The sequence below is a fragment of the Marmota flaviventris genome, chromosome 2 (genome assembly GCF_047511675.1).
Source record: "Marmota flaviventris isolate mMarFla1 chromosome 2, mMarFla1.hap1, whole genome shotgun sequence".
In the NCBI taxonomy this organism is placed as follows: Eukaryota; Metazoa; Chordata; class Mammalia; order Rodentia; family Sciuridae; genus Marmota; species Marmota flaviventris.
The window spans coordinates 150,303,423-150,329,482 of record NC_092499.1 but is presented as its reverse complement, the minus strand read 5'-3'; the positions used below and the strand labels follow the sequence as shown (position 1 = coordinate 150,329,482).

The 26,060-nt window shown below is 39.9% G+C and overlaps 1 protein-coding gene across 2 annotated transcripts in view; it reads right to left on the bottom strand.

Annotated features, from left to right (window-relative positions):
- Positions 1-26,060, bottom strand: part of Lrrk1 (leucine rich repeat kinase 1) — a 155,052-nt gene that overhangs the window by 59,631 nt on the left and 69,361 nt on the right. For both annotated transcript variants that reach the window (XM_071608669.1, XM_027955966.2), the window contains exons 5-6: positions 24,376-24,555; positions 23,784-23,932 (exon numbers count right to left, since the gene is read on the bottom strand). In XM_071608669.1, the coding sequence (XP_071464770.1) occupies positions 23,784-23,932; positions 24,376-24,555 (329 nt within the window). The remainder of the gene's footprint in view (positions 1-23,783; positions 23,933-24,375; positions 24,556-26,060) is intronic.

Here is a 26,060-nt window from a genome sequence, read left to right as displayed (position 1 = left end):
GTTAGGGTCCAGAGGGAAAGAGGTATGCACATGCACACTTGTGCATGGTGTGCCTCTCGGGCTGCCCTAGCTCAAGGTTCCTTGATCTTCATGGACTCATATGAGTACACAGTAGGTGGGGGGACCACCCAGCTAAAGAAGAATGCTTCATGGAAACCTTCCATGCTTCTTTGGGGTGACCATCCTATCAGAAGAAAATCACCAAGAAGAATGAATGGCCATGTGTACTACTGACTTCCTTAGACACTGGAGAGAGGAGGAGGCAGAGGCTGCTGCCAGGTTCTAGAGTTCCTTTTAGGTCCTACCCCAGCTGGGTTTCTTCATGACCGACACCTGATAAACTCAAGTGCAGAGAGAGGTGGGAAAAGGCAGAAGAGGTTTGAAAACATGACAACACTCTTGGGAGAGTCACACGGCAAAATGGTATCTGGGTTAGACAGAGGTGGACAGACACGTAAGGCTTCCACCGGGTCTTGGGTTGGTTTGGGAACTCTGGATTACACAATGCATTGTCTATCTGGTGCACAGGCATCCCAGGGTGCTTAAATGTTCACAAAATGCCACAAAGAAAGGAGAGAGAATGTCCAATTAAAATGATGTCCACGCACTTGACACAGAAACAGGCCCAGCAAGCCCTGAAGTGCTCATTGCTTATTTGTGTTTAGTCCAGGCATAACAACAATAAACAAGGGTCTGGGGAAGCGCGGCCAGCCATTGCATAATCCAGTCCATGAAGGCTGAACTGCAAAATCAAAGACAGCTGGCTGCAGACTCCCACCAACTCAACGGTCAGCCACACCCACCCCTGTGTAAACAGACGGAAAATGTGTTCTTGTTTGTCTTCCAGCTTGAGCCCTTTAAATGGCAGGCTAAATAAGAGGAAGTACCACTCTCCCCAGAAGGCCCAGAATCATGACTTAGAAAGCTTGTCTTCTTAGGCCTTGGTAGTGACTGGGATGGTTTCAAGAGGATTAGATGTGTTTAAGGGCCATGGGTTCCCTACAGAGTGATGCACAAGGATGGTCTCCATGGAGCCTGCTGTCCAGGGAAGCGATTATCTATCCTGACACAAGGCTTCTGGAAGTCACTGGACACACATGGTACTGGCCACCATGACATCTTTTAAGTTTCGATGTCAGTTAAACCCTACTGGTGAAAGAAAAAAGGGCTCATCGAGAGGCTGGAGTCCACAATGCTTTTTAGCCTGGTTTTGAAGCTCTGGAGATTCAGGCTGACTCAGAAAAAGATTCTTGGCTCCTGGCACAGCCAGGTGTGCCTCTGCCTGATTTTGTGTTGACGTTCACGCCTTAGCAGGTCTCTGCCGACCCCATAAGGCAGAACTCATAGCTCTTCTTGCTCTGTTCCCAGCTCATTGTTCCTGTTGGTTGGTCTGTGCTAGACATCTGTAGGTAATTGGGTCAGGTCCTCCCCACTGGAGACTGAAAGTCCCTCGAAAAAGATGTCCATTCAATTAAGACACACATGTTAAAAAGGCAGGAATACACGGAATGTTCTATGATTTATTTTTCAATCCTTGGTCCATACAAACTCAAGTTTTGGAGGTAAGCAAAGATTCCTGCAATGATGGTGGAAGACACTGTCCCCTTGTTGAGCCAGCCAGTAAGACAAGAGCCATTTTTATAGAACTAGCGAGCAGCTGGAAAAGGTGCTCAATCTACTGGTCTAATTTAAAAGGAATCAACTCTCTCAAAGGCCAGAGGAACAAATCAAAGATACCCCCAAAATAAAGAAGCTCAGAGCAGCAGACCCAGTGACTCTGGGCCCCAGATGGTGACACGTGAAGACTTGTGCCAAGTCAACTGAGCAAGGTCAATGACAGAAGAGAAAAAAATGATGGCTGAAGAAGGGGGTCGGTGCACTTGTGCTGACAGGTTGGGGTAAATTTCAAGCCCGCCAGCAGGGAACCCAGATCATCAGGAGTGGCTCTGAGTGAGAGGGATCCACCTGATAGAGAATGAGCCATGCAGGGACAGCAGCTCTGTCCCCACCTCCTTGTGTATGCCAAGGCTCCAACAGAACCAGAGTAGGCTGTGCCTTGACCTTGACCCCAGATAAAATCCTCAGTGAAGTCTTCTAAATACCTACTTCTCAAGTCTCTGTATCTGGTGGAAACAGGCTGTTAAGGTGAGGGAGGACATTGACAAAGATGGAAAGGACATGGAAACTTGACTGCTGTTGACCTAGCACATGTGGCTGCCCATGGAGGGTGAATCCAGGCTACGTGCAATGGTTGCAAGGTTAGGGCGATGGATTGAACGTGTCCCTCCAAAAAGATATGCTGAAGTCCTCCCATGCCTCATACCTCAGAGGGTTATTAATTAGAATTAGGGTCTCTACAGAGGCAATCAAGTTAAAATGAGGTTATTAGGGTGAGCCCTCCTCCAGGGCGACTGGTGTCCTTATGAGAAGATGACATGAAGACACACAGGGAGAATGTGGCCATGTGACAGGAACGATGCATCTATAGCCAAGGAACTTGAGCATTGCTGGCCAATGCCAGAAGCTGGGAAGTGCGGCAGGACTCCCCCCTCAGAGTCCTGGAAGGAGCCAACACTGCCCAGACCTTGATTTTGAATTCCGGCCTTCAGAAATTCGAGAGAAACAATTTCTGCTGCTTCCAGCCACACAGGTTTTGGCCTTTGGTTATGGCAGCTCTGGGAAACTCACACACATGGTGACACATGAAAGGAGGTGGGGAGGAGGAGTCAAGACCTGAGATTCCCAGGACATCCCACCAACAGAGCCTGCCGATGGAGACGGGAAAAGAAAGTACCAGATTCTTGAAAATCTGCAGGGCTGCCTGCTGAGAGAGTAGGTTAGAAACATACCACTGAAAGGCAGAGAAAATGATAGTAAAATCAATTAGGGGAGAACCTGTGAGGACCCTGTGGTGTAAAAGCAGAACTTCAGAAAGGTCTTGAGAAGAAGAACCACAGAGAAGAGGGAAGGGAGAGATGAGGAAAGGGAGCAGATATCCTTCTAATCTCAGAAGGGTTTCAGTTAATTAAATGAATGCAGGAGAGACAAAAATGAAACCAGTCCTGGCCCAAGAGCATGTTTGCTAAAAATGTTGTAAATATCAGAATTAGCACTGGTTAGCTGCCAATATACTGTAAAACAAACAAACAAAGGAAACATTGCCATAGAAGCTCAATAAATGAGAAATGTTAAACACAAAAACAACTTACAAGACTAACTTCTGACTATACATTAAGTAATAAACACAGCAATCTATGCCTGTAAGCATTCTGTGATGGACAATTTTAGGTGTTAAAAATATTTTAAAAATCCATATAGCTGGAAAAGCATTATTTCTGGTGTTCCACTTCCTATCCCCCACCCTGTGGTTCTGGGGACTGAACTCAGGGCCTCACACATGCTAGTCAAGTGTTCTACCACTGAGTTACATCCCAACTCTTTTTAAATTTTATTTTGAGGCAGGGTCTTGCTTTTGATCTTCCTGCTTCAGCCTCCTCAGTAGTTGGAATTGCAAGTGTGTACCACTCACCATGTGCAGCTGCATTCTTTCTTGTTGGGTCTGTAAGTTGGTGGGCTAACTGGTGGAAGATCCCATCTCAGCATGGGAAGGTACAATCCCATCAGCAAGGGGCCCAGATAGAACAAAGTAGGGAAAGGTGACTTTCTTCCTCTCTCCTGGAGCTGGGATGCTCTTCTCCTACCCTTGGATACCAGAACTCTAGCCATCGGACTCTAGAACTTACAGCAATAGTCCCTGGTTTCTTAGGCTATCAGACTTGACCTGAGCCAATTTATCAGCATCCCATGGTCTCCAGCTTGCAGATGGCCTGTAGGGGGAATTCTCATCATCCACAATTGCATGATTCAGTTCCTCTAATAAATCCCCTCTCATGCATCCATCCTACTGGTTCTCTCTCCCTCTCTGAAGAACCCTGTTTAAACCAGGTACATTTGAGACCAGACTCTGTAGGTGAGCAGTTTGGAAGCTGAGCTAGGATCGGATGGTAACACCCTCTTGGCAACTCCTTTAGGTGTGTGAAAAGCACATTTTCACCCTGACTCTAAGCTTGACAGTAACCCTTTAAAGTTGGTGTACTTTTTCACAAAAAACTCAAGAGAGGTGACCTGTTCAAAGGCCATAGGATCAGGATGGCAATTTGGATGCCTGGTGCTTGATCTATTTCCCTTCTACTGTGCCCCTATGTTCACCAATCATGGGAAAGCTGACGAAGCAATTCAAAGGCACTAGGAGAGAAAAACCAAGGCAGTGCAATCATGATAAAAGACAAAGGACTGCGACGCCCAAATGCCATGATGATGAATCTTTATGTTATGACACAGGACAAAATGGGTAAAAGAAACATGGAAATGCAAGAAAGACATTAGCAGAATGTAAGAGATGAAATACACACAAAAAATAGAGAAATTATAGAATATATATTAAAATAGCAATGGGAGATCGACAAAGGATGGGGGCAAGAGAAAGAATTCTGTTTTACATACACAAGAAGCTTTCTTATCGATTAATTAGATTCTGAGATATAAAGGAAAAGCAAATTTAAAAGGCAGGCTTCCTATGCACCTTATCCCTTGTCATATGTATCTTTTGCCCAGAAGACAAGGTAAAGAAAGAAACTAATGAAGAAAGGAAAACAAATATGCCCGATTGTTTGGACATTAAATATACTCTTTTAAAAAATGCTAGAGCGGATGAATAAAAACCAGCACCCAAGAGAGACACTTTCAGAATATGAAAGCTTCACAATTAATGGAGAAGAGAAGGTACAACTCAGATCACAGTAAAAAAAAAAAAAAAACTTGTAAAAGTGAAACAGAGAACTTGCCTCACTCCACTTTGAACAGAAAGTTAAAAGACAGCAGGAAAATGAAAATAATTAGACTAAGAAAAGAAAGACCAAAATTAAGTTAAAACAATGAGGTCAACACATAAAATCAATTCTAGGGTGTTTGAAAAAATAATGAAACTGTCAAAACTCACTTCAAAATAAATAAAGTATCATTAAACGTAGGCTGTCTCTCTCTCTGTACACACACACACACACACACACACACACACACATATATATATATATAATATATGAAAGCGATACACATAATTTTAAGGACTAAAACATGTGGTATTGATGGAAAAAATAATAAAATAAATGAAAATAGTGAAAACGACACTAAAACAAGTGATGTAAAAATCAGATTTACGTTAAGGGAGATTTTGTCCCCCGCTAGAGATAACAAACCAGCTGGCTACACTGACATGCAAATTTTACTCACAAACATAAAGATACTTTAGAAGGAAAAATACTGTCTGAGATAAACAAGGAAAATAACTAAGGAATCACCCCCAAAGGCTGTTCATCCAATATAAATTGTTTTCAATCAAATCTTTCAAAGAACAAATAGTCCCCATGTTACATAAATGGTTCCTTAATGCAGGACTCACTTCGTTTTATGGGTCAAAACTAGTAATTTTGCAAGGGCCATTAAAATTCCAGCACCGTTACATGTATGTACATGGATGCAAAAAATGTAATAAAAGCTTTAAAAATAGAAAACAACTAGACCAAACTCAAATATTTCACTGTGGAGGACAAATAGGGTCTCAAAAAAACAGCATGGTGGCCACTTAGGGAAAACCCAAAGCACCTTCCAGCACAGGAAGGGAAACACAGTTTTCCTCCTTTAATCATTGGAATGTCAAAGTTATTTAGGAAAATTTGTTACTTTGTCTTCACTAAAATTCTTAAAAGCAGGTAAAGAGAGGGTTTTTATCCCTAAAATCAACATTGTACTTGTTTTTCCTGTAGCATTTCAGTTATTCCTTTTAAAAAATAGGAAACTTACAAGAAATTGCTTGTCATCTGTTCCAACTTAGGAATTTTGCCAAGAGCTATTTGAGAGAGAAAAGCAAGAAATAAAAATAATTGGGTGCAGTTAACTAAGCCATTGAATTTACTAGTAGGAGAATCCTCAGTTTCCTCAACTTTTAAATAAGGACAACAATTTTATCTCACAGGAACGAATAAGAGATTAAGATAGATTACTTGGCAAAGTGCTACTGAAGCTGTGATGGTCTATGTAGATAGAAAGGAGGCCAATGCACATATAAAATTTCAGTCATCCATCCATCCTGCTATTCACCCACCTACCCACCCACCCATCCATCCATTCATCCCCCTATTCATTCATGCAATTACCCATCTACCTATTCACATGCAACCATCCATCAATGCAATACCCAACTCCCATCCATTCATGCAAACATCTATTAATCTTGTTTCAGGCCCTACACTGTGGGGGCACACACAGTGAACAAGAGTGGCCAAGGTCCCTGTTTTCACGAAGCAGTCCAGTCCAGTTGAAGAATTGACATTTAACAAGAATGCCACCCAAACACACAACCCCAAACTTTAGTAAGTGCTATGAAAAACCAAAACCAAAACCAACCAACCAACCAACTAACCAAAAAAACCGGACGGGAAACTCTGAGAGACATAAGAGTGTGTGACCAGGTTGTGGGTTAAGGAAGATTTTCCTGAGGGTGTTGTGCGAGGCTAAGGCTAGGATTCGTAGGGTGTCCCTGGGTTAAAGAACAATGTAGAGTGCTGAAGAGGCAGGCACACTTATTTCCTGGTTGGGAAGGGTCCACCTGCTGGTATAGCATTGGACAGTATTGTCTCTCCTGTGCTATTGGATATTTTGGGTAGCCCCCAATTCTTATAAATGCAGGCTTTCATCGTGTTTGTGATTATGTCCTAGAGATAACTTTCAGAAAAGAAATATCAAACTCAGAGCAGCTCACTGGGGGAGAAAAAACTTGTATAGGTTTTATCATGTGATGCCAATTACTTTTACACACATGGGATCAATTTATAGTGGCAGGATCGTGATACTGGTGCGCCTATTGCTCCACGGCCCTGCCAAATGTCTTACTCAATGTTTCTATTTATTTTTGCTAGTTTAATAGGAGTGACAGTATTTTTAAGTTGTTTTAATCTGAATTTCTGTAATTGCCAGTAAGGTTGTATATGCCATGCCATGATTTGCTGTCTGTGTCTTCTGATGTGTAAATTAACTGCTATGTTGCTTAACTTCTTAGCCAAAGGAATCTGCGAGCAATGCTACTGCCAAGGTGTAGATACGGCCTGGTTGCTTCTGAGTTCTAGGCATTTGGTGATAGTATTATGATATTCATCTAGTGTTAGGACAAGATGAATGCCTACTTGAAAGATGCCTACTTAAAAGATCCATTATTTGGAAACTAGAGAAAACTGACGCAATACAGTTGTCTCCCCTTTCCATGGCAGATGTGTTTCAAGACCCCCAGTGGATGTCTAAAACTACTAAGAGTCTCAAATCCTGTATATTAATGTGTTTTTTTCCTACAACTTTTGATACAACTTTAATTTATAACTTAGGCACAGTAAGAGACTAACAATACAAACTTATAATAAAATGGAAGAATTATATCAAAATACTATGATAAACATTGTGTGAACGCTCTCGCTCTCTCTCAAAATATCTGAATTGCCAGCATCACTACTCTTGTGCTTTGGAATCCTATGAAGTAAAATAAGCTTTACTTGAACACAAGCACTGTGATATCCTGATAATTAATCTAATTACTGAGCCAGTTACTAATTAATTAACAGTCAGGTATCATATATAGCATGGATACACTGGTCAAGGGGTTGATTCACATCCCAAGTGGGATGGAGTGGGACAGTGTGAGACTTTATCACAATGCTCAGAATAATATACCATTTAAAGTGTATAAATTTATTTCTGGAATTTTCCTTTTAATATTTTTGAACCAAAGTTGACTACTGGCAACTAAAACTGTGGAAAGTGAAAAGCACAGATAACAAGGGACTACTGTAATGGGCTGAATTTCTCACAAGGCAAAAGAGAATTGATGGAAAGATGCCTGGAACAGTCCTGAATTTGCTTTCATGACTTTCAGAGGGCAGCTGAGGGCTTTCTCTTCCTCATAAAAGTTGGTGGTGAAAAGGCCAAGACATGGGGATTCAGAGTCTGCTTCCCGGCATTGCCTCTTACCCACGGGAGCCTTGCTGGTTCACAGATTTAAATCTGGGAGTGCCAATTCCCACCTCTTCCACATGAAACAGTACCACTAGCTGTGAGTGGGATATAAGAAACCAAGATGGTGGCACTGGGTGTGGAAATACTGTTGAAAGCACAAAACTCGTGAATAATACCCTTTGTACCAAATATGAGGCCTTACTTAAGACGAGAGTGCCCCCCAGAGGCCTTAAGTGTCTCTCAGGAAAGGCTGGCAGCCCATGGCCATCAGACACACTCATGAGCGTGTGCTCAGCTGACACGATTAGCAGCTTCCACAGGCTCCAGCAAAGGCAGAGAGGCCTCCTTTGCTGCTTCCCACCCCTTTGTGAGCATTCTGCAAATACAAATTACAGATCCACTGGATCACTCAGATGAAGGGCCTTCTTCAGCACAGAAAGTGTGGCTGTGCTCAGGCACTGACACAGGGACACGAGTGGTGGCTTATCCAGAATTTTTCAGTTACATAAGCCAGAGCAAATCCAAAAACATAATAATAATAATAATTATTATAAATTCCCCTTTAACTTCAAGTTATTTGCCAGATTTGAAAGAGGAAATTAACAATTTCCCCACTGGGTTGTTTCAAAATTAATTTTGGCTTTCATTTATTTCCAACACTTAAAACGGCCCCAGCAAACCCTGCAGTGTGGACCTCTAACTGCTGAACGGGGATGGATACTGTGGTTATTCTAGGACCTGGTTAAGCCTTTCCTGGCATTTCTGCACTTTCGTGCTCCTCTCTGGGTGTAAAGCAATAAGCTATTTTTCATGGCAACAGACAGAAACACTGACAGAATGTTCTCCACGAACACAGGCTGTCTTATTAGACATGCAGGCAAGAGTTGGCAGCTCTAAGAGGACCACTGGGCAGCCAGGGAAATGGCTTTGCCAGATCCAGCTTGGCTTTACTTTTGTTCTTTTAAAATACGATGGAGCAGACCAGACCGTGCAGTCTGGCTTCTGGAACCTGGTTACCCAAACACCAACAAAACCCAAGGAGCCAGACACTGGCCATGGGAAACCCTCTGTTGCCAACGGAGGTGGATTCTGGAAGCTTGAGAACCAGGCAGTGCCGGGCCTAGAACAGGCAGTGGAGGGTCACTGTCACCAGACTAGCTGTGGCTTCCATAAAGGCAGCAACGATATTAAAAAATCCCTACTAGCCAGTGGGGGAGGCAGAGCACAAACACACAAAAAACAAAATGGCACAGAAGACGATCACCCTAAAATGTCACTGCATGGCACCCAATGACCTACTCACCAGCCCTGGAGGTAACCCATGTCACGAGAGTCCCCTGGTGGGATTATTATTTCAACAAGGTTATTGCCGTGGAAGCCAGTAAAGTCAAGGGAACTTTCAGGCCACGTATAATGTCAACAGAGCACTCTTCTTATGCCTACCATTAGTAATTAAATATTCCAAACCCCAAATGTCAGTTCAATCCCATGGGATATCTGGAAAGGCAGGAGAGCTTACCTCTGGCTCCTGAGTCATTGTTCCCTTCCAGACCTCTCCAGGCAACCAGCTCCCTCCTCTCCCCCGCCAGCAGCCCAGAGGGAATGTGCTATTGCAGGGTAGAGGTTGAGGGGCAGCCAGACACATCCACTCTAAGGCACTGGCCTTTGAAATTCACTTGAATCATAAAAATAACACCTGCTTTAGGGAAGCCCAAGGAATCCTTATGACTCAGGCTGTGCTGAAATTTCATTTCCTCTTCTGATTCGACCCAGAAAAGCCAAGGAGAAGAAAAGCAACATTGTCTTTTCTTTGTCTCTTCACTGGCAAATGCAACCATCACTTCCGTGCTCTTTGCCACCCTTGACACACATGGTGGGAGTCACCCTGCAGGACAGATCACAGGCTGAGATGCCGACTGTTTCTGCTTTTAACCTCGGGCTAAGAAAACCAAAACCACTGCTCTCAACCCTGGTGCATGTGGGAATCACCTGGGGAATTTTTTAAACTTCTGATGCTGGGTCCCATCTTCAATATATAGATTTAATCAGTGAAGGGTGTGGCCTGAACATTGAGCATTTAAAAACTCCCAGGCATTCTGATGTGTAGAAAAGTGACAGTCACTGGTCTCCATGAAATCTGGGAAGTACATTTCAGAAATTGGAAAAGGGGGAACAGCTCTGGCTTCAGGAGATACAGGCTTTGGTCTGGGCATCAACCTTGTCTAGTATTTGTTATCCTTGAACAAGTCATGTAAATCTTAATACCTCAATATTTTCATATGCAAAATACACTATATTCCCTGTGATTCTTACTGAGGTACAGAGAGGACCAAATATGATGATAAAGGGTTGTGAAAAATATCCGTTATAAAATAAAGGCAAGGGTTAGATGATCATTATTTCTTTTTGCATCATGAGGCTAATAATAATAGTAACCAGTGAACACTGATTAATATTGAGCATTTACTGTGTGCCAGGCCCTGTGCTCAATGGAGAGCTGCCCTCCACAGTGGGTAGAATTCTCTTTGCTTTATAGCTTGAGAAAACCAACCAAGACACAAAGGGATAACAAGGTGCAGAAAGTAGAATGCCAGTATTTTTAGAAACAAGGAAATTAGCAGGAATAAAGGAAGGGTGAAAAAGAAATAACAATAAATATATACAAAAAAGAAGAGTGCTAGGTTATAGATCAATGGTAGAATGCTTGCCTAGTATGTGTAAGGTCCTGGGTTCCATTCTCAGCACCATTTTTTAAAAAAGTGGGAAGAATAAACCAATATGGCAGATCTCATACAAATGTGAAGTGAGTAGGGTCTTCTTTCAAAAGACACACACTCAGGGTAAAAACTGAACACAAAGGAAAAAAAAGAATATAAAAGTCAGAGAAAGCTTCTTCATTGACACAAAGAGAAAGAGGACAATATGGCCACGGGAAGAGTAGATTAACTTAGTTTGTAGTACAGAGGCACCAAGAGGACTAAAGTGTTATTTGATAAAATGAAAATAAATATCTGTAGGTGAAAAGTCACAAACCAGGTATGTGAAGCAGGCCTTATAGAAACATAGAAGAATGAGAAAAAATTTAGTAGAAGTGGTGGGAAATATACATAAGAGTAGATGTATATGTATGTACATTTGAACATGTACAATTATGCATCCATATAAGTATAGATCACTATAACTGTATTTTAGATTCCGATAAAGTACAAATAAGGGCTTGAATAATAATATGAACTATGAGCTACATTTAGAGAAAAAAATAGAAACAAACAAATATTCAACTCAAGAAATCTGAAAAAGGAACTATAGCCAGGTTCCATATCCATGGTTTCTACATGTAGATTTAACTAATCATGGATCAAAATCATTTTAAAAAGACTGCATCTGTACCAAATATGTACAGACTTTTCTTCTTGTTATTATTCCTTAAATAATTAGAAATAACAGCTAGTTATATAGCATTTGCATTGTGTTATTATTCATATAGAGATGATTTAATGCATTCAGGAAGATGTGCATACACTGTGCAGAAATACTATGCCACCTCATAAAAGGGACTTGATCATATGTGGATCTGGGTATTGTGGGGGCTCCTGGAACTCAACTGTACAACAATAATAGGTGATGTCTGTCTATTAGGTAGGTCCTTGCCATGTGCTAGACATTGCTATTAGAATGCAACAAATAGTACCACATTCAATTGTCAAGAATCCTCTGAGACAGGTGCTTTTCCCCTTTTTCAGATGAAGAAAGCAAGACACACAGAGGGAGGAAGTATCAGACAGAGCCAGAGTAGCAAAGCCTGGATTCCATAATAGAAGAGGGAAGTATAGTGCCAGGGTTTTGCTGTGACTTCACCATCAACAACCAAATACCCAAAGAGGACATATGAAGGGAGTTAGTCCAGATGAAGCTGAAATTAACGAAATACCAGATAAAACAAATCGTAAACATCAATAAAATTTTTCAAGTTCCTCAATAGGAACACTAAAATACATAATCATTGGCTGTTTAGATTAAGTTTTTTTTTTAGAGAAAAAGTAAAACAAACAAAACAAAACAAAAACAAAAAACAAACTTTAGCATCATAAATGAAAAGAGAAATATAACTGCAAATCCAGAAAAAGAGTTACAAGGAAAATAAAAGCAGCGCCATAAGGGCAAATCAAAAATATAAAGGAAATAAATGATTTTCTACCAAAATTCCATCTCTTTAACTACATGTTAGGGAACTGATCAATGACTTTAAAAGAAGTCAGCAAACAAAGACTTGCTTTATCTAATTAACTTTAACATCAAAATTTCCTATAAAACATTTCCAGATCATAACAAAATAGAAAGTTCCCCAAATCATGTGAAATAAGCATGATCTTACATCAAATCGCAATAAAGCAATAACAATAAAAAACTGTAGATCAAGTCAACTTCAAATATGGATATAAAAACTGTCAAATGTATATATAAAGTGTCAATAAAGTGAAATAAAGTGAAATCCAGCAGTTAAAAATAAAACAACTAGTGTTTATTACAGGAAATCAAGGTTAGGTCAAAACTATCATCATCATTTATTAAATCAATAAAATAGAAAAACTATATGAATATATCAATAGTGATGAAAAGGGCATTTGACAAAATTCAACAACCTTCCTGCTATGGTTTGAATTTTAAAGGTCTCACAGGCTCATGTGTTAAAGGATTGGTGCCTAAGCCTTCTAGGAGGCAGCCTAGTAGGAGGAAGTTAGGTACCTGGGGCTTGCCTTTCCTTGAATGGGTATTGGGTCCCTTGCCCCTTTCTCTAGGTTTCCTGGCCACCATGACATAAGCAGCTTTGCTCCACTAGGTACTCCCAGCCACAGTGCTTTGCCTCACTATAGGCCAAAGTGATAGGACCAGGTGAGTATGGACTAAAATCTCTTAAACCAGGAGCCCAAATAAACCTTTCCTTCTTTTAAGTTATTTATCTCAGGTATTTTGACACAATGACAGAAATCTGAGTAGTACACTTTCCTAATAAAGACTTTAAGCAAAAATGAAAGCACAGGAACTATCTAAACACGAGAATACACTTACCAAAAGCCTATGGAAATGGTAAATTGCTGACACTAAGACCTTTAAAATTAGAAACAAGATAGATACACCTGCTATCAACATGATTATTCAACTTTCTAAATTTCTAGTGATACACAGTAATACAGAGAATACAGTAAGTTACATAACTATTGAAAAAGAACAGACAAACTTGTTTTCAATTTGCAGTGACTTAATCATATACCTAAAAAATCTCAAGAAACTCTACTAAAAACCACCTGAATTAATAAGAGAAAATGATGACTGTCTAAAACATAAACAAAACAAAACAAACCCTCTTCTCCATCCGAACACCAGTAACATCAGGATGGAAAGGGAAATGGGAAATATATATCTCCCACTGAAATTGTGGGAAAAAAACAATAAAAAAAAAAGAGAGTTCCAAGATCTTTAGAAAGACAAAATAAAATCTCATTAAATGATGTAAAACCTGCATAAGCAGAGTGACTGACCATGGGAATTGTACAAAATCGAACAAGTGTCTAGTCTAATAAGTAACTTAGAAAAAAAAGTGGAAAACTTGCATTAACAGATTGTAAGACTTAAATAAAATGCCTATAATCAAAGTAGTGTGGTATTCACCAGAAAGAGAGGAAGCGGCCAGTGTACCACTACTTGCAAACCCAGAATGTATACAAATATAGGTAGCAATGCTGATGATGACATTTCAATTCAAAGGGAAAGGGAAACCTGAGTTAAAAATATGCTGGATTTCTTAACAGCAAAGGAAATAATCAAGAACGTGAAGAGAGAGCCTACAGAATGGGAGAAAATTTTTGCCACCTGTACCTCAGATACAAGATTCATCTCCAGGATATATAAAGAACTCAAAAAACTCAACATAAAAAAAACCCCCAAATAACCCAATCAATACATGGGCTAAGGATCTGAATAGATACTTCACAGAAGAAGAAATACAAATGGTCAATAAATATGAAAAAAATGTTTATAACATTACTAATAAATAGAGAAATGCAATTAAAACTACTCTAAGATTTCATGTCACTCCAGTCAGAAAGGCAATTATCAAGAATACAAGCAACAATAAACGTTGGCAAGGATGTGGGGGAAAAGGTACACTCATACATTGCTGGTGAGACTGCAAATTGGTGTAACCACTCTGCAAAGCAATATGGAGATTCCTCAGAAAACTTGGAATGGAACAACCATTTGACCCAGTTATCCCACTTCTTGGCATATACCAAGTGACAGTGATGCAGCCACATCAATGTTCATAGCAGCTCAATTCATAATAGCCAAGCTATGGAACCAATGTAGGTGCCCCTCAACAGATGAATGGATAAAGAAAATGGAGTACATATATACAGCCATAAAGAAGAACAAAATTATGGCATTTGCAGGTAAATGGATGGAATTGAACTGGAAACTATCAAGCTAAGTGAAATAAGCCAATCCCCAAAAACCCAAAGGCCAAAAGTTCTCTCTGATATGCAGATGCTGACTCACAATAGGCAGTGAAGGGGAGTAAGGAGTGGAGGGTTCACTGGATTGGACAGGGGAAGAGAGGGGAGATGGGAATGGAAAAGACAGTAGAATAAATCAGACATAACTCTTCCTGTGTTCATATATGAATACATGACCAATACAACTCCACATCACGTACAACCATAAAAATGGGAAATTATCCTCCATGTATGCATAATCTAACAAAATACATTCTACTGTCATGTATAACTAAAAAGAATAAAAAAAATATGATGGAGGGCAACCCTTATAGAGTGCCCCCTCGCCTTGTGGGAGTTCTGTGTCTTTTCTTCTCATTTGAAAAAATCCTACTCTTTTATGCTCATGATTAATTAATTAAAATAATTAAAAAATTAAAACTATATTGGAATAACTGGCCATTCATCTCAAGAGAAAGACAGACATGAGAGCCCCTTCCCTCATACAACACATAATGATAAGAACCAGAAAAAATAAAGTTTAAAAGGTTAAAAAAAACTGGGGGGATCCAAGATGGCGGGCCAGAGGGAGGCAGCATTCTGAGCGGCTCCTTGACCTGGGACTTAAGGAGTGAGAATACTGCTTTTCTGTGAGTGATATTCCTGCTCCCACGCAGGAATCCCAGCCACCATGCGGTGCAGGGCTCCAGGCCTCAGCATCAGAGTGGGTCTCCCAACCACTCCTAAACGCAGGACTAAGGTGCCTGAGGAGGACCATCAGCATTGCACCCATGCAACTTTCGGCCACCCACTGAGCAGAAATTCAGGATGCTGCTCAAACGCAGGACCCCAGGCAACTACCCACAAGCAGGATCTCCCGCTGCCACTTCCATGTGGACCCCCATCGACAACTGAAGGGCTCCCCCTGTCGCCTCCATCTTGGGATTCTGCAGCAGTGGAGATAATCCCCTACACGTGGTAACCTGCATGCACCTGGGAACATCACACAGGCTCTGAAGAAAGCCAGCAGCCACACACTGCACACCTCAGAGCTAGTCTCTGAACTCAGAGTCCACATCCAACACCATCACCCCACTCCCCCAACCCAATGCAATACCCCATCACTGAAAACAACTGCCTCCATCTCGGGTCACCTTCGTCAGCATATTTAGTGGGGGCAGCTCCCAGTTTGGAACTCTGGCTGGCCAGAGTTTCTAGCTCCTGTCTCTCCCCAGCAGCACTAACCTGGCACAGTGACTGCCTAACATGAAACAGCTCTCAGGGGGCAGGTGCACAGTGTGTCCAAAGTGCCCTTACTGCTTCCTAATAAGGGGCTGGAGAGAAAGGCCCCTTATTAGGGAGCAGTAAGGGAGAGAGTGAGTGTGATACAGTTTAGAGACTCACACAGAGACCAGGAACTGGGAGGTCTTCAAGTGACATAAGGAGATATGACGAGGCACTCACATCACATTAGTGGGCCCAAAAAGAGATCCTTGAGGTGCAGTCTCCCTCGGGAACCAGCAGGTGCCACGCCCCACTTCCAGGTGCCCCCCACCCAGGACCAACCCTCCACCCTGGTTACTATCACTGTCCTGAGGGCAGAGATAACTATAGTGGTACTCCCTTTTCTCCACAGAAAATCTTAACTGGGCTTCTCCATGGCTGATTTTGAGGCTGTCATCCTCAAAAAACTCTTTTGTGGAGACTCCATAAAAGAGTTCAATGTAGATAAGCTTCCTATTTTTGTATTACCCTATTTTACTTGACTGCTAGCCTGGAAGAAATCAGCACTCCAGGTGCTGGACACCCCCTTACTAGTTTTTCACAAACATTTATCCAGTATAGTAGTTTGTAGAAATGTGCAAACAAGGCCTCTGGCCTTGAGCTGGGGCTTCACAGAGATGTCTACATTTTTAAGATAAGTTACCACCTAGGCTCCATGGTAACAGCTGGCAGGGGGAGGAAAGAGAGGGGAGAAGAAGCTCTCCCCTTCTCAGGTGTTGTCCTTGAAGGGTTAACTTGCCCAAAACAGTGAAAGAAAAAGATGCTTTTATGTGAACTTCTGCAGACTGTGAATTTCTGAGCCCCTCCCCTTTCATGCTGGGTATAAAATTCTGAAACTCCCTGAACTCGGGGTTCAGGGGATTGATTGATTACAGCAAAAGCTGTGCCTTCTGAACCTGGCTGCAGCCAAATAAAACCATTTCCTGCTACCTTTGGTGCCCTGTTTGTCTGTCCCTATGACAATACCAACTAACAACAGATGACCCCATCTATTGGATGAGAGGAGAAGCAGGAAAGAGACTGATCTCCAACCAAAACAATTCTTATCTCTTCCTTTGAGATTTTTTTTTCTTCTATTCCCTCTCTACTTTCCCGCCCTCACATCCCCAACATATGGGAAACCAAGTACTTTGCATGAATTAGGATATTGACGACTGGGATGACTGAACAGTATATTATAGTTGTGTTATATATTCTTTTTTAATATTTATTTTTTACTTGTAGTTGGACACAATACCTTTATTTTATTTATTTATTTTTATGTGGTGCTGAGGATCAAACACAGGGCCTCGCGTATACTAGGCGAGCACTCTACCACTGAGCCATAACCCCATATATATATTTTTTATTTTTTTCTCCAATTTTTACTATTGGAATATTTTTCATTTTTTAATATATATATATGTGTTTTTTTTTTAATGTACTCTACTGTCTTCCCACTTACTTATCTATCCAAAATTACTTCCTCTCTATTCTCCTGCTACTAACCTTCTTCTTTAGATTTCTCTTTCACAATTCCTAAGATATAATAACTCTATATCCTCACCTCCTACCTCCTCAGCATATCTTTCTACTTCACCCCCAGTTCTTGTCTACCATCAAAACTGTTAACCCTTTTACAAACCTACTGATTATATTGTAGATAATAATTGAATACACCATTGATCACCATTGTGACCAAACTGTAAATGTCTTAATTGCAACAATTTGTTTTTAGGTGGTATTTTGTTTATTTTGAGATCTTATAACATTATTCTTCCCCTCAAAGGAGAGGTATTGGAACCTTACAGGGGCATATAAGCCTATAGGGTAAAAACCTCAGATCCACAGAGCTAGAAAGGAAGACACACAATCAACATGAAAAGACAAGGGAAGAAACATTTCAAGATACCACATTATTGGAATCCATGGCAAGCCTTGCAGAAGAAATTACAGAGAAGGAGTTCAGGATGTACATAATTAAAATATTCTGTGAATTAAAGTATGATATATGAGAGCAAATACAGATAGCAAAAGATCATTACGACAAAGAGCTACATAAACAAATAAGGAAGCAAAAGATTATTTTGGTAGGGAGATTGAGGTTCTAGAGAAAAACCAAACAGAATTCCTTGAAATGAAAGAAACAATAAACCAAATTAAAAGTTCAATTGAAAGCATCACCAACAGAGTAGACCAACTGGAAGACAGGACCTCAGACAATGAAGACAAAATATATAATCTTGAAAAGAATGCGGACCACACAGTGAAAATGTGAGCAGAACATTAAAAAAATATGGGATAGCATAAAAAGACCAAATTTAAGTGTTATTGGGATAGAGGAAGGCATAGAGTTCCAAACCATAGGAATGAGCAATCTATTTAATGAAATAATATCAGAAAAATTTCCAAACATGAAGAATGAATTGGAAAACCAAATTCAAGAGGCTTATAGGACACCAAATGTACAAAATCACAACAGATCCACACCAAGTCACATTATAATGAAAATGCCTAACATACAGAATAATGAGAGAATATAAAAAGCCACAAGAGAAAGGAATCAGATTATATATGGGGGAAATTAATTAGATTATGTGCAGATTTTTCAACCCAGACCCTAGAAAGCTAGAAGATCCTGAAACAACATATATTGAGTGTTGAAAGAAAATGGATGCCAACCAAGAATCTGGTATCCAGCAAAATTAAGCTTTAGAGTTGATGATGAAATAAAAACCCTCCATGATACACAAAAGTTAAAAGAATTTATAGCTAGAAAACCTGCACTACAGAACATCCTTGGCAAAATATTCCATAAATAGGAAATGAAAAACAATAATGAAAATCAGCAGAGGAAGGTATTAGCCTAAAGGGAAAAATTAATCAAAGGAAAAAATCAAGTCAAGTTAAATAACAAAAATAAACAAAAATGGCTGGGAATACAAATCATGTCTCAATAATAACTCTGAATGTTAATGGTCTAAATTCACCAATCAAAAGACATAGCCTAGCTGATTAGATCAAAAACAAACAAACAAAAGACCCAACAATACAACAATATGCTGTCTTCAAGAGACTCATCTCATAGGAAAAGACATACGCAGACTGAAGGGGAAAGATTGGGAAAAATCATATCACTCATATAGACTGCGGAAGCAAGCAGGAGTTTCCATCCTCATAGCAAATAAAGTAGACTTTAAGCTAAAGTTAATCAAAAGAGCTAAAGAAGGACATTTCATACTGTTCAAGGGAACCATACATCAATAAGACATAACAATTATAAATATATATGCCCCAAACAATGGAGCATCTATGTTCATCAAATAAACTCTTCTCAAGTTCAAGAGTTAAATTGACATAAGACAATAATTCTGGGTGACTTTAACACACTTCTTTAACCACTGGATAGATCTTTCAAACAAAAGCTGAACAAAGAAACTATAGAACTCAAAATACAATCAATAACTTAGACGTAACTGACATATATAGAATACTTCATCCAGAAATGAGCAAATACACATTCTTTTCAGCAGCACGTGGATCCTTCCCTAAAACAGACCATATATTATGCCACAAGGCAACTCTTAGCAAATATAAAAATGTAGAGATACTACCCTGCATTCTATCAGATCATAATAGAATGAAATTAGAAATCAATGATAAAATTAAAAAAACTACTCCAACACCTGGAGATTAAATAATATGCTTCTGGATAAACAATGGGTTGCAAAAGACATCAAGGAGGAAATTAAAAAATTCTTAGAGGTAAATGAGAACACTGATACTACATATCAAAATCTCTGGGTCACTATGAAGACAGTACTAAGAGGAAAGTTCATTGCATGGAGTTCATTCCTTAAAAAAAGAAAAAGTCGACAAATAAATGACCTAACACTATGTCTCAAAGCCCTAGAAAAAGAAGAACAAACCACCTACAAAAGCAGTAGAAGACAGAAAATAATTAAAATCAGCTGAAATCAATGAAATTGAAACAAAAGAAACAATTGAAAAAATTGACAAAACAAAAGTTGGTTCTTAAAAAAAATAAATAAAATTGACAAACCCTTAGCCATGCTAACAAAGGGAAGGAGAGAGAAAATTCAATTTCTAGAGTCAAACGATTTGCCCAAATTGAATCAGGTGATATACACAATTTAAACAGATCAATTTCAAGTGATGAAATAGAAGATGCTATCAGAAGCCTACCAACCAAGAAAAGCCCAGGTGAACACACAGCCGAGTGCTATAAGACCTTTAAAGAAGAACTAATACCAATACTCTTCAATTTATTTCAGAAAATAGAAAAAGAGGGAGCACTTCCAAACTCATTCTATAAGGCCAATGTCACCCTGATTCCCAAAAAGGCAAAGACACATCAAAAAAAAAAAAAAAAAAAAGAGAGAAAACTTCAGACCAATATCCTTAATGAACATACATGTAAAAATTCTCAATAAAATTCTGGCAAATAAAATACAAAAATATATCAAAAAAATAGTGCATCATGATCAAATGGGATTCATCCCAGGGGTGGTTCAAAACAGAAAGCAATAAATATAATTCATCACATCAATAGACTTAAAGATAAGAATCATTTGATCATCTCAAGAGATGCAGAAAAATCATTTGACAAAACACAGCACCCATATATGTTCAAAACACTAGAAAAACTATAGACAACAGGAACATATCTCAACATTGTAAAAGCTATCTATGCTAAGCCCCAGGCCAACATCATTCTAAACAGAGAGAAATTGAAAGCATTCCCTCTAAATACCAGAACAAGACAGGGATGCCCTGTTTCACCACTTCTATTTAAAATAGTTCTTGAAACATTGGCCAGAGCAATTAGACAGGCGAAAGAAATTAAAAGGATACACATAGGAAAACAAGAACTCAAATTGGCACTATTTGCCGACAGTATATTCTATACCTAGAAGACTCTAAAAGTTCCACCAGAAAACTTCTAGAACTAGTAAATGAATTCAGCAAAGTAGCAGGATATATCAACACCCATATATCAAAGACATTTCTGCATATCAGTGATAATTCCTCAGAAATGGAAATGAGGATTACAATAGCCTCAAAAAAAAAAAATACTTGGGAATCAACCTAACAAAGAGATGAAAGACCTCTACAATGAAAACTATAGAATGCTAAAGAAAGAAATTTAAAAAGACCTTAGAAGATGGAAAGATCTCCTTTGTTCTTGGATAGGCAGAATTAATATTGTGAAAGCGACCATACCACCAAAAGCACTATTCAGATTTAATGCAATTCTAATCAAAAGACATTCCTCATAGAAATAGAAAAAGCAGTCATGTAATCCATCTGGAAAAATAAGAAAACCAGAATAGCTAAAGAAATCCTTAGCAAGAAGAGTGAAGCAGGTAGCATCACTATACCAGACCTTAAACTATACTACAGAGCAATAGTAACAAAATGGCATGGTATTGGCACCAAAAAAGACTGGTACAGAATAGAGGACACAGAGACTAACCCACATAATTATTTTATATTAGACAAAGGCACCAAAAACATGTAGTGGAGAAAAGATAGCCTCTTCAACAAATGGTGCTGGCAAAACTGGAAATCAATATGTAACAAAATGAAAATAAAGCCCTATCTCTCACCCTGCACAAAACTCAACTTAAAGTGGATCAAGGACCTGGGAATTAAACCAGAGACCCTGCATCTAACAGAAGAAAAAGTAGGCCCAAATTTCCATCATGTTGGATTAGGCCCCAACTTCCTCAATAAGACTCCTGTAGCCCAAGAATTAAAATCAAGAGTCAATAAATGAGATAGATTCAAACTAAAAAGCTTCTTCTCAGCAAAAGAAACAATTAGTGGGGTGAATAGAGAGCCTACAGCTTGGGAGAAAATTTTTACCATTCATACATCAGACAGAGCACTAATCTCTAGGGTATATAAAGAACTCAAAAAGCTAAACACCAAAAACCCAATAACCCAATTAATAAATGGGCCAAGGAACTGAACAGACACTTCTCAGAAGATAATATACAATCAATCAACAAATATATGAAAAAAATGTTCAACATCTCTAGCAATTAGAGAAATGTAAATCAAATTACTCTAAGATTTCATCTCATCCTGGTCAGAATGGCAGCTGTTAAGAATACAAACAACAATAAGTGTTGGCGAGAATGTGGGGGAAAAGGCACACTCATACACTGCTGGTGAGGCTGCATATTGGTGCAGCCAATATGAAAAGCAGTATGGATATTCCTTGGAAAACTGGGAATGGAACCAGCTATCCCTCTCCTCAGTGTATACACAAAGAACTTAAAAACATCATACTACAGGGACACAGCCACATCAATGTTTATACCAGCACAATTCACAATAGCTAAACTTGGAACCAACTTAGATGCCCTTCAGTAGATGAATGGATAAAGAAAATGTGGTATATATACACAATGGAATATTACTCAGCAATAAAAGAGAACAAAATCATGGCATTTGCAGGTAAATGGATGGAGTTGGAGAATATAATGCTAAGTGAAGTTAGCCAATCCCAAAAAACCAAATGTTGAATGTTTTCTCTGATATAAGGAGGCTGATTCATAGTGGGGTAGGGGGGGAGAGCATGGGAGGAATAGATGAACTAGATAGGGCAGAGGGGTGGGAGGGGAGGGGAGGAGGCATGGTGGTAAAAAAGATTGTAGAATGAGATGGACAACATTACCCTAAGTACATGTATGAAGACACGAATTGGTGTGAATATACTTTGTACACAACCAGAGATATGAAAAATTGTGTTCTATATGTGTAATATGAATTGTAATGCATTCTGCTGTCATACACAACAAATTAGAATAAAAAATTTAAAAATGTGAAAAACATGAGTGAATAAAAGTATCATAAATTCTTTAGGAAAGTGTTTATATAAAAGTGGCAGGGATATACCCTTTCTATCCAATCTGGATGCCATAAAGAATAGAAACATATTTCATCATATATTCTTAAATCTTTGTTATCAAAAAGATAACAGACAAAAGAAAACTAATAGTCTGGGAAACATATTGGCAACATATAGGATCTACAAAGGCTTAGAATCCCTAATATATGAAAGACTTTCCAAAGTGGAATGAAAGAGATAAAGATATTTGGAAAAATAATCAACAAACTTTAATAGGCAGTCCATAAAATCACAAAGAGCGTATGGACATTTGAAAAAACATTCAATGAGTATTAATAATTGAAACACTTAATAGATATCATTTTACCTATCAGGTTGATAGGAAGGAAAAGGCTTTGGGATATCAAATGCTGGCCAAGGAATGGGGATAGAGAGTCCCAGATGTTGCTGGTCAAAGTGTGGCTGACCACCATGTGTTTGAGGCGGTGATTCCAAAGCAGTCCATTTTTAGAACTCTGATCATAAGCAAATATACCCTAGTAAATCAGGCTACATACTGCAAGGCCCAAACCAGGAATACTCCAAATGTGAACCCACAAATGAAGGGCTGAGGCCACTAAGCTACACTGACTCTATAAATCTAAGGCACGTGTTTAAAGGAACAGGTTTGCAGCCACCTTGACTGATCCAGAATGAGTCTGTGAAAGAGTAGTAAGTTTTAAGGAGTCAAGTTGAAGATACATAATGCAACGTCATTTTTGTTTTAACACAGAAAACTAACGAAGCCCTAGAGAGGTTTATAACTGCTTTTATAGCTTTGCATAGGGAAAGATGTGACGAGATCCTAACCAGGTTGCTAAATCATTTACTTCAAAGAGGGAAGGACTGTAATTTTTATGACTTCTCTCCTCTGCTTTCACTTGTTACAACACATGTAACTTAATTTCAGAATTTAATAAAGGAAATTTAAAAACCAGTAAAAAATTATGGCCCATTTAACCGATTTTGGGAAAATGCCCAAAGAAGGCCTTGAGAAAGCAGTACGTGAAACCCCGATTTGGGATCCCCCTGCACAGGCAGTGAGTACTCACAGATTTTCCTGGACGACTGCTGGGCAAGTCACTGGCTTCGATGAAATACTTCCTGAGGAGATGTTTGCTGGGGTCAGGGCTGTCCAGTAGGATGTAGGAACAGAAGAAAGCCCCGTGTCTAAGCAGGAATATGGCAATGTCTTCATTCCCTAAGGGGACAAAGCAGAAGGCAAAGGGCATTCCCGCGTGGACTGCGCCACTGTTGTCCAAGATGGCCAATTCCACAGCGCGGGGTGGGAGCTGAGCAGCTCTTATCCTGGGTGAGCTTCTCTATGACGTCCCCAGATGCACTGAGTTCCTGGCACTGAGAGGATTTCTGTGAGACTCTGCCCTTTGGAGAGTCATACAAGTCATACAATGTCACCCTCATACAAGGGTGACATTTGGCACAGTTGGTCCCCATCACTGAAATTCCCTGACCAGGGAGAGTGAAGGTAGGAGGAGGGAGGGAGTCAGGGAGGGAGGGTGCAGACAGTTTGAAAAAGAAACAGAACAGGGAGTTGTCTCCACAGAGGTGCCGTCAGAGTCAGGGATGGGGGTGAAGCCATAGTCCCACATCTGGAAAAGGGACAGTTTTTAGGGCGGGACCCACCTGACTTGATGGCTGCATAGAGGGGCAAGCGGACGATGACAGGGAACTCGTTCTTCCTCACCGCATAGCTCTCTGGGTCGGCCCCGTGGGTCAGCACCAGGAGCTTCACCACCCCCAGGTGCCCCCGCTGGCAAGCCAGGGCCAGCATCCAGTTCAGCAGCCGCTGGTGGCTGCAGGGACCTGGTGAGAGATGACAGGACAGGGGGAAAATGGCACTGGAGGGTACTGGTTGCTCACACTTGACCGCTAATATAATTGAGCTGTTCTGTTTCTAGTTGAAAGTTGCTTCTGTTGGGTGGACAGTGTTTTCTAGAATTGTCCATCTGAGTTGTATGTGACGTTTCCCCACATCATTCATTATACTTCCACCTGCTGGTCAAATAATGCCAAGTGAAGAAAAGCAGGATTCACAATGACACAGTATATTTGGAAATTAAGAATAGAATAAACTTCTCCAGCATTGTGATATTCTCTCTGGGTAGTAGGATTCTGAACTTTACCTGGACCCTTGACCTCATCCCCGTCTTGACTTTGCTCCTACAGCAGCGTAACAAACAGGAATCAAGCTCTGGAGACAGGCAGTTTAGGGTTAAACTATTTTAGGCATGTCATTTTGAACAAATTCCTTAACCTCTCCACCTCAGTTCACCCAGAAGTAAAATGGGTATAATAACACTCATTGTCTAAAGCTTAATATGAGAATTATATAGCATAACGTACACAGAGTGCCTGAATCGGTAAATCTAATTCACTATGTTACGTTATCACATTATTAGAGTACTAACAATGCTCTGCTCTTTCAAATTTTCTGCAATGAGTAATAATTTTCTTAAAAAAGCTTTGACAAAAGAAGTTAGGTCTAATTCTGCAGGCTAAATGATTTAGAATTACTCCCTGAAAGAACCGCCTACTTAATTCCAGGATGAAATAACTGTAGCACATTGAAGAACAGGGACAGTGTGGGCTGAAGAATGACAACATCTTCATGTTCAAAATAGCACAGTATCTTCTGGACCAAGTTGCCATGGAGAAATGACCTCATCTTCTGAAACTCCCCAGCAGCATCATGACATTTTCTCTTTCAGAAGTGTAAGGTTCTTAAAGATCAAAGTGTCCCCAGGCATGGAGAGGGCAACCTTCCCCTCCATGATAGGACATTGACCAGCAAATGGAGAGGAGGATGGCAGGAATTGGAATTCATCCCATAAGGCATCTGGCATAGTGTTTGGGCTGTTGGTGGTGCTAACTGAATGTCCCTTCTTCTGTTGCTAACAAGAATAAATGATTCAAGGCATATTATCAGAAAACAAGTGCTCCTTAATCTATTTACTGAAGGGATATCTAAGTAAGACAAATACAGTAAGTGTGATGCTAACACCTTTTGAGATGTAGGTGTGTCAATCTCAGATGGCAGGTGCTATATTTCAAAACTACCATTTTAAGGTGAGGAAACCAAAGCTCAGAGAGGTTGGGAATTTGTTGAAGGTCCTGGAGTTGGTAAAAGGGCAGAGTTGAGACTTCAATTCTGCTTTGTAAAAAAACAGAGTGTTCTATTAACCACATAAACCCCCTACTTGTATTCTCTGAGTCCTAAATTCCACACTCAGAGAACACCCCATTTTGGTCTCTACCCTTCCTCCTCCCTGATGGCTAGCAACCAGAAACTACATCATGATATGCTTCAA